The following is a 14,544-nucleotide window of genomic DNA, read 5'->3' as shown; positions in this document are numbered from 1 at the left end:
TTGTTTTTGTGTTTTTACACCTTATCTGCGTGTTTTTCTGTTTTTCAACTTTCTATATATAATATATATATACATATATATATAATATAAAAAACAAATATGATTTGACAATAAACAGTATTTTTTGTCTCCCAAAAGTACAACATTAAACATAAAATATTTATATATATACATATTTATATATAAATATATATATAAAAATATATGATTTGACAATGAACAGTAATTTTTGTCTCCCAAATCCCAACATCAAACATACACCACTTATTTTAAAATATTTTAAATTTTCCCAAAACACAAATCCAAACATATCATCTATTTTCAACACACACTCACTTATCTCTATTTTTCTCTCTCTATTTCCAAAAACACAAAACAAAACAACTAAAACACAAATCCAAACATAATGGAGAGTTTCAGACAGCAGGGTCGCTCTGTATTTCTTGAACCATCAGAATTTGGACATGAGATAACTGTTTCATTGGTGAAAAAGAATCAAAGAAATTAATTTACATACAAAAATTAAGATTAAACTGGAAGCCTCTCTCTAAATTCTAGTTGGCGAGAATGGGGTTTCTGCCCTCATCAATCTCGACAACGAGTAAATGCTCTGGATCCGATCCATTTGGTCCTTCGGCATAAAGGGTTGGAAGGTATGCTTTGTATGCCGGCAAGTATCTTGAAACGAAATCCAAAACCTGTAAAAGTTACAGCAGAAGAGAAGGAAATAATTTGTTTGCTTAGGAAACTGCAACATATAATCTTTGCAAGCCGCAGATATCAAACAATTTTAGTCAAAACACTTTAAAACTACCTCCTCGTCGGACATTCCAGGTTTTCCATCAGCCCTCATAGCGATCTCGGCCTAAAGATACCCCATGTTACCAGTCAGAGGACTGCGGCATGCAATGACATTTTTCAGATGATGGGATTAGAAGGGCGCATTGCACAACTTACCTGTAATCGCCACTGATAGACACAACTGGGATCCTGAATCTTGATTACTATCCATGATTTGATGAACTTGTCCCACGCGTCAAAATAAGTTTCCAAGTTTTTGTTAATGATCTCCAGCTGCAAATTATGTTGAGAAAATGAGGTTGCAGGCGTGTTGGATGAAGATAATGAATGAGGAACAAAATTAATGTGTCCCAGTTCTCGAACCTGTGGATCTACAGCCTTCACAACATCTACTGGAACAGGCTTAAACCCGAGCATCCAACCCTCAAATAGAACAGCCTATGGACCATGAGAAGAACAAGCTTTGATTAAATAGACAACCCCTAAGTTTTGGGTATATTACAAGAAATCCATCGAATTTGTAATGTATACTGACAGCCTTTCAAGTTATGTTTTTCAAAGGGGAATCTGTAATGTGAAGCATGGCTGTTGGAGATGCAGTGTAATTGTTCCAAATCAAGGGGTTCTTTTTGTAACATGCTTAAATATTAGATGGTGCTAGTGCGGTAATCCCAGAAAACAACGATGATAATGTTAAGTACCATCTCAGGTCGCATCTAATAGGGCATGGTATACATCTGAAAGATTCAGTTTGAACCCAGAAGAAAACAGTATTAAACCAATTTCATGCGTCAAACGTGCAAATTATCCACAACCATGTAACTCATTGTCCATAAGAACTCACTGACCATGAGGACTAGATCTACTATGAACGACCTACCGTTAAAGGGCCTTCTACCTCCGGCCATGTCGAAGGATCAGCCCTGTCACCTCGACCGCTATATGCGGACTGCAAAATAGAATATAAAATTAATGAGTTAGTAACAGACCAAATATTTGAGAGCAGGAGTTTGGTCATTTATGCTTACTTTGTCATATCGAGGAAGCTTCATTTTTGTGCCTGAATTTTGAAAATATAAATAACTATTATGTCACCGTAACATGATCCAAAGAATTAGGAGGAAATACAATATGCTAGATCCCACCTTCTCTAGTTAATTTGCTTAGGGATGTCAGTGTCTCAATGGACAATGAGAGATCATGGCTTCCAGCATTTCCACGGAACTGGAGGTGAAAAAGAGATGTTTAGGTTTTAAACAACAGTTCTAAGAAAAGAAGTTCAATTTCAGAGATAAGTTGTTCGAACTACCTCTAGGAGCGCATTTCCAGGATTGCTTTCTCTCAGTTTCGCCTAAAACAGATATTAAAATCCATCAGAGAGGAAAACTTCACAGATTAATGCGAAATGATGAACTAAAATTTACCTGACCCTCTGCTGTCAGATAAAAGTCATCAATAGATATAGTTGCAGTCTTCCTGAAATTTTCTGTTGGTCAGTTTGTACATCTTTGACTTAATATTCAATATCTTACTTTCAACAAATATTACCATCTTGTAATCTACCTCCCATTTATACGGAAGAGGAAATCCAGGGCAAAAACGAGTGTAGTTTTTCCACAACCTTGTGGTGCACTGAAACCGATCTGCACCAAGAGTAAATAAAATTATCAATGCCAGCTTCAATAGATGCTATTGCACTCAGCATCTGGCAAACAATGTTTGAATAGGGAAGAGTATGAGAACTACTCCAAGGCCCAAGCAACATATACAAGAATTAGTTAAGAATTAATGCAATCCCTTGAACGTTAAAAAAGTACCACTAGAGGGGGGATATCATCTTCGTCTTTGAACTTGGAATTATGACGAGAGATTTCCTGTTCACACCACATGAAGACTGGTATGTAGTAATGGTAGATCCGAACTTTTTGTGGTTCCGTGAGATAAAGTTCATTTAGCTTAAACAATCGGCACAGCTGTGATCCATATACTACCCACTTGTCGATGGATTCAGCCACCTTGTCTGAGGTCAAGCCGACTTTGTCAATAAGAGGACCGCCGCATATAAAATCAAATAGGTCCTTCACAGAAGATACTTCCGCCGGTTTTGTAGGAAACACTGAATGCAATGGACCTTCCCTCATCCCATGACCAGCAATTTTATCTTGAACAGAAGAGTTGTCCGTCATCCATGAGCATCCACTGCCTGCATCAATTATCACTAAGAAAAGAGCAACAAGAACCCATCTAATGAATCACACAACAATTCTATTCTAATAGAGAAATTCTGTGAACATTAGAAGTTTGTATATTCTAGTGTTTGAATCTCCTTCTTCTTTTGTGGCAGGGGCTTTATTTTACAATTTCTCAACCGAATTCTGATGCAAAGAAATAACTCACGGCAACATAGTCTGTGCAGTAGGAGGAGTAACAGTCCAAAGATAACTTACAGAACTCATGGGAGTCACTGTCAGATGATTTCTCTTTACCTTTCAAATTTCAGATTTGGTGCAATTAGAGTGCTTTCAAATATAATTAATAAGCCCATATTGTGGAAGGCAGACAACAGCAAAAGCCCCTGCAGCGGGATAAAGGGAAAACAACATTTTCTGTTAGAACATTGCTTAGAGTTCTTATTGAACAAGAATCACCTATTGCTTAGGCAATTCAACCACCCGTGTGGGAATTATGAAGAATGGCCTCACTGTTGATATGCCTCGAAGCTGCTCTTCGCGAAGACTCCGGTTTCTCTTCTTTTCTCTACCATTTTCTTTCCCTTTAAACAAATAGCTACCAAAAACTCTTGCTGAGCGTTCAGGGGTTAAAAATCTTTCTTTTTTATCAGAGCGCTGACAAGTTCGAAAATTGATCTACTGACACACCCCCTTCAAATGTCTTTATGCCACTCTTGCCCTAGGCTCTTTTTCACTTAACTTCTTTCAATGAAGGAAGAAACAAGAATCATGAATTCATCAAAGCAAACAGAGACTGGAAACAATCAACACATGAAGAACACAAATGCACTGGAATAAGTACTTAATACAGTTATAAGTTTATGATAAACCTTACAGACGAGACTATAAGCCCAACAATCAGGTGCTGCACAACTAATACTGACTGTTCTTTTCTTAATATTCTAACTTTTTTCGTTCATTTCTATCTCTTCACAGTAACCACAAAAATTAAACAAATCAACAAAACAACAACAATTATAAAAAAAGAAACAAATTCAACAAAATGACACAAACCCTTAACCAGGAATGATCACAATAGTTCCCAAACTACAAAATACAACCAAAAAAGATAATCTCTTGCGAAATTAAAATTTAAAAGATAACTTCAAAAATCTTGCATAATCATCCCATAGTGCAAGAAACATCCACAAAAAACAAAATCCTGACAACCTCAGTAACTCACCTGATGAACTTGAGGACTCGGGCATCATCCGGGACTGCATCAAGCATAGCTTTGATTTAGCTCTTGCCTTTGTTCTCTGCTTAGAAACTAGGGGAGTCGTGGAAAATGGAGCCCATTTAGAATTATTCTTGTGCAGACAATACCAATCTGTACAGTCATTGTTATTAAAATAATAGGAAATGGAGAGTGAGGAGGGTGATGGCGTAAGCAGAGAAGGGTTGGTTGGCGGGGAGAATACAGTCAGCACCGCCATTGTTATCTGCTGGGGAATTGCGGGAGAATCGCAACTCTATTTTGTGGTGACTGATAAAAAAATATGATCAGTTTGGGTTGGCTCAGAAACAATTCCAGCCTTCGCCACCTTGGATTGAGCCAAAGTACACTATTGCCCTCGTGGGATTCCATTTTTTTATTTTTTTATTGAATAAAATTATAACGAGTTCTCGTGAAATTTGAAACAATTATAAGTATTCTTTGTTGAAAAATTATCAATATTATTAATGTACGAAGAAATCACTTGAATGGAGAATTGGACTTATCAACATTTTTTGTAAAAGAAAAAAACAACTTGTAAAAGATTTGGACAACGTAGACGGAAAACTTTGAAAAATTTTAAAAAAAAATGGTCCATTTAATTTATAAAAAAAATTAGAAGCTTTTTTAAAAAATAAAATTATAATTTATAATTTTAAAAGTATTTCGTCAATTTATCGTAAAAGTTGAATAAAAAACTAACAAAAACTAACAAATAGTTGTTGGACGATTGATAAAATAATGGAATATTTATAATTTTTAAAATAATAAAAAAGTATTTATAATTAAATAGTATACAAATTGCCCTCGTAGGATTAAACTAAGTAGGTGAGCTTTTTTTTTTTTGGGAGGGGGTAATAAAAATAAATGTATTTTGCATATAGTAATGTGTGGCACAAAGAATGCGTTGCTTATGGAAAATTATAAATATTTATTCATTTATTTTAATAGTAATTTTCATGTGTACATATGTAAATTGAAATTCACATAAAAGGAAAAAAATAAAAATACCATGAATAAATAATAAATATAAGAAACATAAGAAAAAGAAAACATTCATGCGGATGCGATTATATTTCACTTTAATTATTAAAAAAATAATAATAATTTATAATAAACTCCCCTAAAATTTATCATAACTATAAAAATCCCATTCTGATTTGAGAAACTGTCAATAATTATAATTTTAACGTCGTTCAATATTTAGCACAATCCGTTAATCTTTATTAATTTGTCATTCAATTTTTGCCGTGACCAATTAAAATGATACTTATGGACCATGAATTATAATTTTATTAATTTTTTAAAAAAAATCAAATTTTTTTAAGGATTAAGTGGACATATTATTAAAATCTTTCAAATTTTGTTATCCACTTCGTCCATTTTTTTAATATTTTGTTGTTTTTAAAAAAATACAGCAATAGCGCAAAGTTGGCATTTCAAACCTCTATCGGGATTACATAATGATAATTTTTAAAACCACAAAAGAGCATCATAATTATATCGAGTCTATCGACTCTCAACCTTCAGAAAAGCTTGTTGTACTTTACCTCTATAAAGTTATAGACGTACATATATACATACATCGACACTTGTATGTATATTTCAAGTTTAAATTTAAAATATTGGGAATATTAGTGAACATGGGTGTTATAGCTGAAGTGCATTTTCTTGAGATGGGACTTATATGACAATTGATTGAATTTTTGTGCCTTTACAATTATTCATTTATTAAATATTTTTATCCTTTTCTATATTCTAACATGAACATCAATCCAATCTACTACAACAAGTTTGCAAAAATGGTCAAGATGAATGGTCAGGATCTCAACTCAAATATTTTTAAAATGTGTTGATTAACTGATATTTTCCCTATTTCTAAGCCCTCAAATATGGTTTATGTGGAGATCACATATCCAATTTATCCATTCTCCAAAATGTATCATGAAAATAATCAAATACTCTACGATCCAAAATCGATTTAGTGATATAATTAATTTAATGGCTTTCTGATCATTAATCATTTTTATATCGATGGATCTTAGTTTGACGTACGGTCCAATAATTACTATAAAAACACTGTTTCAATGTCAAGTATATTTTTTTGTCGCACTAACACTACTTGAGTTATCTTCATATGCATGTTACCAATTTAAATGTCGAAAAACTATAATCAAGGTCTTCGCAAAGTTCTTCTAATTGAAATCTACAAGTGTAGGGATGAATATTGGTTCGGACCCACACCTCATTTGTCACGGTTTTTGAAGATGTAAATCGAGTCAACTCGTCAAGTTTCCGAAAGGGGATAGTCGGGTCTGAATCCAATAATTTTTTCAATAGATCAGGTCCTGAATTTTGGCAATCCCACCTTTACTTCGACCAATTGTTTTTCCTATACAAATGTAGATTCACGATAACAAATTTAACAATCTGACACAAAATTTAAGGATAATATCATAAAAAGACAACATAATCATTGTCCAAGTTAATACAAACAGTTTAAAAAGGCTGAAAAACTAATTTGACCAGCTGCATTGGTTTTTCTTTCTTTTTCATTTTTTTTTCTTTTTATTAAAAAATATTCATATTTAATTCCTTTTAGTTTGAGAAGGATAAAGCACAACTATAATGGAACTTGAATTTGAACTCAGAATTTTTGGATGTCACATGTTTGAAGTGTATGCAAAATAGGTGTGAATATTTATAAAATTATGAGTAAAAAGTAATAGAAAAATATAATAAAAAGTGAGACTTTTAAGAATTGCACATATAACTTACCAAATTGGTGTTGGTAAACTATTAAAATGTAACAATATTTTAAAATTTTCACATATGATATACCAAATTAGTTGCTTAGGGAGCTTAGATTTAATATAATGTAAATGTATATATATATATATACACTAATATAAAAATAAAATATATTTTTCACCCACAAACGATGATTTACAATACTTATCAGTTTTTTTGTTGTGTCGATAACACCATTAAGTTGTTTTATTATTTATTTTTGTTTAAATGTAACGTGTTGGTTTATATATTTTATTTTTATTTATAATATATTTTTTAAATTATAAAAAATTATGTATTATATACATACAGAGATAATATACCATATATATATAATATAAAAAAAATGATATTAATTCCACCATATTATTTATTTGTTGATAGAATTGAAGCAATTGATTTTGGGCAACATTGAGAAGCACTAGTGAATTGGGGGCAAATTTGGATTAATTTGATGTTAGAATTTGGATTGGGCCTACTTAATAAATGGTTATGGACTCCATATTGCAAATATCTCAAACTTCCATTCTTCTCCACTACATTCTCTTTTGCAAATTTCAACTTCTTTATTTTTTTTTCTTTTAATAGAAGCAAATGCATAATTACATTAAAATATCCACAAATCAATATATTTTAAAATAACTATTAAATTATAAATAGTTACAATAAAATACAATTATTTATGCATCTGATGAAATTTAAATTTATAATTTTACACTTACAAATTTACAAAAAATCGACTTTTACTCGAAATCTTATCAACAAAATATACGTTTTATTTCATTTTAAATTTTTGAATAAATTTGAATTTCAAGACACATTAGCACATTTTTGGATGAGTTGTATGATTCCTCATCATTATGTCACTCTTCTTTTTTTTGTTTAATTATGAAACTAACAACATATGCAAAATTGTGTTTGAAATTTAAAATGTCAAATTTAAAGGTTTAAGATGGCAAGGAATCATTTAAAGTGCTTTCAAGTTTGAATTATTTGTTGTTTTACCATTTTACATATCTTAAATATTAATATTAATTATTATTTATAGAATATTATTTTATTTATAATGCATTTTTATATCTTGCTTTGGGAAAGAAATTAATTTTCTATAAAGTTAATTTTATATTAAATTTAAATATTAATTATTTATTTTGGATGGATATTACTTTCTTGATTATATAAATAAGTAATGGGCTTTAAGTTTTTTTATTTAAATAAGTGTGAATTTCCAAATAATTTAATGTGAAATTGAATGTAAATATTATTTCTTAATTATGTAAATAAGTAAAAATTCAATAAACTAAATTTCCAGATAATTTAGTTTGCAATTTGTAGATTTAACGTTTAAAAAAAACACACACACACACAAAAAAAAGATAAAAAGTTTATTTTGGGAAAAAGTGGATTAAAAATTTTCAGAAAATCCCCCTAATGTAAATGTGCTTAAATCCAGGGGCGGAAGTGTAATTGGCGATTCTTCTTTTCTTCTCAGTCGACCGTTTAAACGTCGCCGTCCTCCTCCATTTCTATGGCTCTCAGCTCCAACAGCCTCAAATTGCAAACCAGTTTCTTGTTTCTGTTTCGTTTCGTTTGATCAATCGTTAACTCTTCTTCTTCCTATTGTTGTCTGAGCACGGCTTGCAAGTTCGTTTCAAAACCCTAATTCGAGCAAACCCTTTTTGAATTCGTGTTGTACAAATACAGGGGGAGTGTATGTATATATAAAAAATGGTGGGCGCTTCGCTGGCCGGCTTGCAAGATCATCTGAAGTTAGCGAGAGAGTACGCAGTGGAAGGGCTCTATGACACTTCTGTTATCTTCTTCGATGGCGCCATTGCTCAGATCAACAAGTAATTTTCTTTTGCTAATTGGCCGCTGGCCCATCTCGTTTTTTTGATTATGCGCTTGTGTTCCAAGAGAATTTGAAGCTAATCGGAGCTTTAAGTAATTTTATTGGATCTTTAGTTTGGATTTTTTTACTTGTCTGATTGAGAAAGGAGTGGAAGGAAAATGAAAACGTGAAAATTTCAGAAAGAGCGGATTTTGGGAAATCTTTACTCGGTTTGGAATTTATTAATTTTGTTTTGCTTGTTTTGATGCTCTTTGTTTTTGTTGTGTGCGAATTGTTTTACAAAGTAGGTTTTACGCAGATGCAGTTTCCTGTGCTGAAAAATTCATCTCGTGTCTATCTCTTTACAGGCATTTGAACACGGTTGATGACCCTTTGCTTCGTTCCAAATGGATGAATGTAAAGAAAGCGATTTCAGAAGAAACAGAGGTCGTGAAGCAGTTGGATGCTGAGAAAAGGTCGTTCAAGGAGGTTCCTATTGGTAGGCGGCCTAATTCTCCTCCTATTTCGACCAAATCGTCTTTTGTATTTCAACCATTGGACGAATATCCTACGTCTTCTGGTGCCCCAATGGATGACCCTGATGTGTGGAGGCCACCTAGTCGAGATCCTACGGGTCGGAGACCTACAAGAACTAATCAAGTGGGCATGAGGAAGTCACCACAAGATGGAGCTTGGGCTCGAGGAGGTTCCACAAGAACAACTGCACGGGGAGGAAGGACTGGTGCGACTAGTAAGGCCAACACAGGTGTTCGATCATCAACTACTGGAAGGAAAACATCTGGGAAGTCCACCACTGGGAAAGCTGATTCTGCAGTAAGTATAACGACAGAAGCTCCAGTTGTTGTTTTTATTTTTGTTGCTTGTTAGAACTTTTGGACGTGGAGTAGAATTCTGCTGAGAATTTTGTTCAAATTTATGATGTTATCTAAGAAATCAACTAATAATAGCAAGAATAAGTTTAACCTTGACCAAGGAGCTTCTTTTCTCTTTCTGAAGGGTCCAAGTGGATACAATTCTGCTTTACACTTCCTACTGATTTGAGTATTACTGTGGTTACTAAATGGGAAATTGAGTTGCCTCTTTTATAGTTGGATAAAATAGGAAATATCCCCATGCTCATGTCAGAAAGAGTCATAGAATTTGGCAACAGGGGGATAATGTGTAAGCATCTGTTTAATTCATATACCACGATAATGAAGATGTCAGGTCGGAAGTCCATTAAGTAATGTAGTGCTATCTTTTTGTTCCCTCGTTTAATATATTTCCTTCCTTTGCACTTGCTGTAAGTGGTATGACTATAATGTCAGAAGAAAGTCAAAGATGAAGAACACACATGTTTGCTTTTTGTTTTGAAACTTACTTTCTTTATTTAAATCAGGTGCATTTATTGACTACCTTACAGTCTATTTGAGGAGTATCTTCTATTTAGTTTGATTATACTGTTCTCTTCCGGAGGCAAAAAAAAATGATAGTTCAGGCCAATACCCAGATTTCTCTGTGTTCAGTATTTTATTTCAGTTTTCTGTCTATATCACTTGCTAAGCTTTAAAACTTTGACTTCTTTCGAGGATTTGGAATTGGCTTTGCTTTAACTATTTGTTCATATATTGTTCTTCTCAAGTTTCTTGAATTTCTTGATTTTGTTGCAATTTTCAGAATGGTGATCCTGAGGATGGAAAGCCGAAAAAAATTCAATATGAAGGCCCTGATGCAGACTTGGCAGCTATGCTTGAAAGGGATGTATTGGACTCCACTCCTGGCGTTAGATGGGATGATGTGGCTGGGCTGAGTGAAGCAAAAAGACTTCTTGAGGAAGCTGTGGTTCTTCCACTATGGATGCCCGAATATTTTCAGGTATCATGTACTGGTTGAAGATGAATGGTTCTATTATAATTTTAATGTTGTCTAACTTCCCTAAATCAATTAGGATATTCTTCATCATGAATAGTTTCTAAGTATATGTTGTTAGTGTTGACAATTCATGTGTACTTAAGCTGGAGACTAGAGAATCTTAGTTGTAATCTTCTCCCTTTGCTGCTAATCTGCAGTTGCTATAATTAAGCTATGGCATTTATTAGCACCGAGCACTATTCTTTCTTATTCTTCACTTGTGGAGAGAATTTAACTTGGCAAAAGATTGAATTTCATTGTGGAGAGACAGGTCTGTTATGTTTTTGGGAAAGAAGGATGAAATCTAGAAAACTCTATCTGCTTTTAATAATTAGAGGTTAAAATATCTATGCCTGTAGGGAATTCGAAGGCCTTGGAAGGGTGTTCTCATGTTTGGCCCTCCTGGTACGGGGAAGACTCTTCTTGCTAAGGCAGTAGCGACTGAGTGTGGGACGACATTCTTCAATGTTTCTTCTGCGACCTTGGCTTCAAAATGGCGTGGAGAAAGTGAAAGAATGGTCCGGTGCTTATTTGATCTTGCGCGAGCTTATGCTCCCAGTACAATATTCATTGATGAGATTGATTCTCTCTGCAATGCTCGCGGGTAAGATATTCATTGCTTTTAATACTAAGAATTCAGTAGTTGAGTGATTAAAGGCATGGTAAATCTCTCAATCAATTATTTTTAGCATTTTAGTATGTATGTCGTATATTTGCAAACATCTAAATTTTTTTCAATAACCAAATATTCTTCTTTTCCGGTCTCTGATTCTCTAAATCTACATGGCTTGTGATTGTATCTTAATCCTGTTACTACCCATGTGCTTGGTAATGGACTTGGGGCTAAGCAAAATGCGTCTTCTAATTATTATTTTCATAATGCTTTACTGTCTAACATTCAGCTATGACATTTAATTTCTACACTTGTTTAAGTGTTTAATCCAAGAATTCAGTCTGATATGCTTTTGATAATTGGTTCAGATGCATATTTTGTTTACGTCCCTTGATCTATGAGTTATTTTCATTTCATAGGGCTTCTGGAGAACATGAATCATCCAGAAGGGTGAAGTCTGAACTTCTAGTTCAGGTAGATGGTGTCAATGCTTCTTCCACCAATGAAGATGGTACACGGAAGATAGTGATGGTTTTAGCAGCTACAAATTTTCCTTGGGATATAGATGAGGCATTGAGGTCAGGCCTTGTGTTATTCATCATTCTATGTTAGTGATTTTCTTTCTTCAAAACCTAAGTTGGAAGTTCCATTCTGTTTTATCATGACAATTGCAGGAGGCGGCTTGAGAAAAGAATCTACATCCCGTTACCAAATTTTGAGAGTCGTAAGGAGCTTATACGAATAAATTTAAAAACTGTAGAGGTAACAACTTACTGCTCTTTGAGCAGGCAGATATTGATTTTGCAATCATGTAATTTACTTGGGAAGAAGCACACTTCCAATGCTACATTGTTCCATCAGATCACTGTGCTTAACACAGTACCCGTTGACACGCTATTTTGGATCACTTTTTGGTTTAAGGCTTCGTTGAGTCTGGCATCATCATTGTTCATACCAAACTAGATTTATTAATATGGATATGTTGTTCTGCAAAGAAAACTATCTAATTTATAACAATGGAGATGGTAATACTCAAAGCCGGAATATATCCTGTTGGTACTTCTGAACTATTCATTGTCATTTACTGTTTCCTTGATAGGATGGTATCTCGTGTTATGGTATGTTGATGTCCATGCATTTCTTGGTTATTATAACTGTCTCGTGGAAAAGATAATCAACATTTTGAGAAATGTTTTAACATATGATACCTCGATTGCATAAAAATTCAAAATGGAGCACAACTATATAGGTGTCGGTCCTGATTTTTACTTTTTCCTATTAAATTCTCATTCTGACAGCATTTGCATGGATGCGGAATAGGTGATTATCATATCATGACTAGGGTTTCGTGTAGGTTCTAATGCTTTATTTTCTTGGACTGTTCTTCGTTCCAATTCTATGAACAGAACTTACTCCTAACCACTATGAATGATGCGAACGTTCAAGAAAATTACATTTCTATTCATTCACTTTGTAAAGTATGAAAACGCGCAACGTGCGTTTTAGAATTTGTTGTATTGTAGTAATCAGTTAATTTGTGCCATTAATTGTCATCATATCAGCTTAAAATTTATGCATTTGTCTGTTCAACCAGGTCGCACCAGATGTGGATATAGATGAAGTTGCGCGTCAGACAGAGGGATACAGTGGGGATGATCTAACAAATGTTTGTCGCGACGCTTCATTAAATGGCATGAGGCGCAAGATAGCCGGAAAGACACGTGATGAGATCAAGAACATGCCAAAGGATGAGATTTCGAAGGATCCGGTTGCAATGTGCGACTTCTTAGAAGCCATCGCTAAGGTTCAACCCAGTGTTTCTGCGGCTGATATTGAGAAGCACGAGAAATGGTTTTCTGAATTTGGATCGGCATAGAGCTTCGAATTTCTTGCACTTTTAGCTTTGCTGCTTCATGTGTCTCATTTCGTCCACTTCTCAAACTAGTGTTCGGTTTCTTGGTCGGAAGTCAAACGTTGCAAAGGAATCCGATCATCGGTCTTTTTTTTTGTTTTTTTTTTTTCCTCAGCTCAGTAGCTATATTGGCCGCTTGGTTGATTGTTTTCTGAATAGTGAGAGGTGCTCACTTTGTTGTGTTCTTTGTATTAGTAACCTTGTACTCAAAGGCTTTATGTTTGTTCCCTCTGCTAATGGTACAGAATCACTGTTTTCCTTATCCAAGAATTCGATTATTTATCTTTGTATATTTAAGATATCTTTGATTGCAACCCTTTCTGTAATTACAAATACCCTTCGTTGGAACTAAGTAAATGCAATCGTAAAGCGCAGGGTTATTTTTTAAAATGACCCATCCTATGGAACTAAGTTTGCAATTTGGCCTACTTGTATCTATATAAATTATTTATATTTTTATAAACAAATTTTCTAAAATAAATCGTATCTGAGCTATGTCATATCCTAAATTTTCTAAAAATTACTTACCATAGCATCCATTACTCTAAATCCGATACAATATATACCTATTATGTATATAAATCTTTCCTTAAACAAATATATGATATTTTTTTGGTAAACATAATATATATATATATATATATTAATTAAAATGAAAATGGGACAAGATTTAAATAATAAAAAATATAATTTGGACCAACATTACACTATTGTATTTTTTAAATGAAAGCGATGCGCTATTATTCAATAAATATATTGATTACAATTGTCAATATTAAATTTTTTTACCGAATAACAACAGACAACTATAATAATTATATACTAATCATCAATATAAAATGACTATATTTAATCAACTAATATTATTAAAATAAAACAATACTTACTATTAAATTAAAATAATATCCCTATCCCAATGAACTAGATCTTATCGACAGACATGATTGTTTCCTCAATAGTCGGTTTGGTACTTGAATTTTGTCGTGTTACATCGTCGTACAAATCGAGTCGTTCAATTGGAAATGTGACTTCTCGACTAATCACCCATAATTGTCGCATTCGATTTCTCCGCCTATCGTCTTTAATTTATTCACAAACAAATGGTACTTTTTCCCAAGTGTAAAAAATTCGTAATTTTCTATGTAGATTTCTCCTTACGTACGTACAAGATGCAAAACTTGCTTATTGATTTATATATATAAGATAAATTAGCTGTTTTAATTAATTAATTACCATCGC

At 33.3% G+C, this 14,544-nt stretch overlaps 2 protein-coding genes across 2 annotated transcripts; one reads left to right on the top strand and one right to left on the bottom strand.

The window, feature by feature from the left end:
* Nucleotides 1-409: 409 nt before the first annotated feature.
* Nucleotides 410-4,541, bottom strand: LOC105157566 (P-loop containing nucleoside triphosphate hydrolases superfamily protein). Its single transcript, XM_011073974.3, has 12 exons — nt 4,216-4,541; nt 2,619-3,004; nt 2,365-2,444; nt 2,226-2,277; nt 2,111-2,152; nt 1,947-2,025; nt 1,830-1,861; nt 1,682-1,750; nt 1,165-1,239; nt 958-1,074; nt 815-865; nt 410-698 (listed from the first exon to the last, which is right to left on the bottom strand). Exons 1-12 carry the CDS (start codon nt 4,466-4,468, stop codon nt 555-557), a joined length of 1,380 nt encoding a protein of 459 aa, XP_011072276.2. The 5' UTR covers nt 4,469-4,541; the 3' UTR covers nt 410-554.
* A 3,989-nt stretch (nt 4,542-8,530) lies between these two features.
* On the top strand, nt 8,531-13,567 carry ERH3 (P-loop containing nucleoside triphosphate hydrolases superfamily protein). The gene is made up of 7 exons (XM_011073973.3): nt 8,531-8,888; nt 9,238-9,703; nt 10,547-10,744; nt 11,140-11,384; nt 11,813-11,971; nt 12,068-12,155; nt 12,988-13,567. Exons 1-7 carry the CDS (start codon nt 8,767-8,769, stop codon nt 13,267-13,269), a joined length of 1,560 nt encoding a protein of 519 aa, XP_011072275.2. The 5' UTR covers nt 8,531-8,766; the 3' UTR covers nt 13,270-13,567.
* Nucleotides 13,568-14,544: the final 977 nt, after the last annotated feature.

The sequence above is a fragment of the Sesamum indicum genome, linkage group LG3, assembly GCF_026168435.1.
Source record: "Sesamum indicum cultivar Baizhima isolate 11 linkage group LG3, ASM2616843v1, whole genome shotgun sequence".
NCBI classification, from domain to species: Eukaryota; Viridiplantae; Streptophyta; class Magnoliopsida; order Lamiales; family Pedaliaceae; genus Sesamum; species Sesamum indicum.
This window is presented reverse-complemented; position numbering and strand designations above follow the sequence as displayed.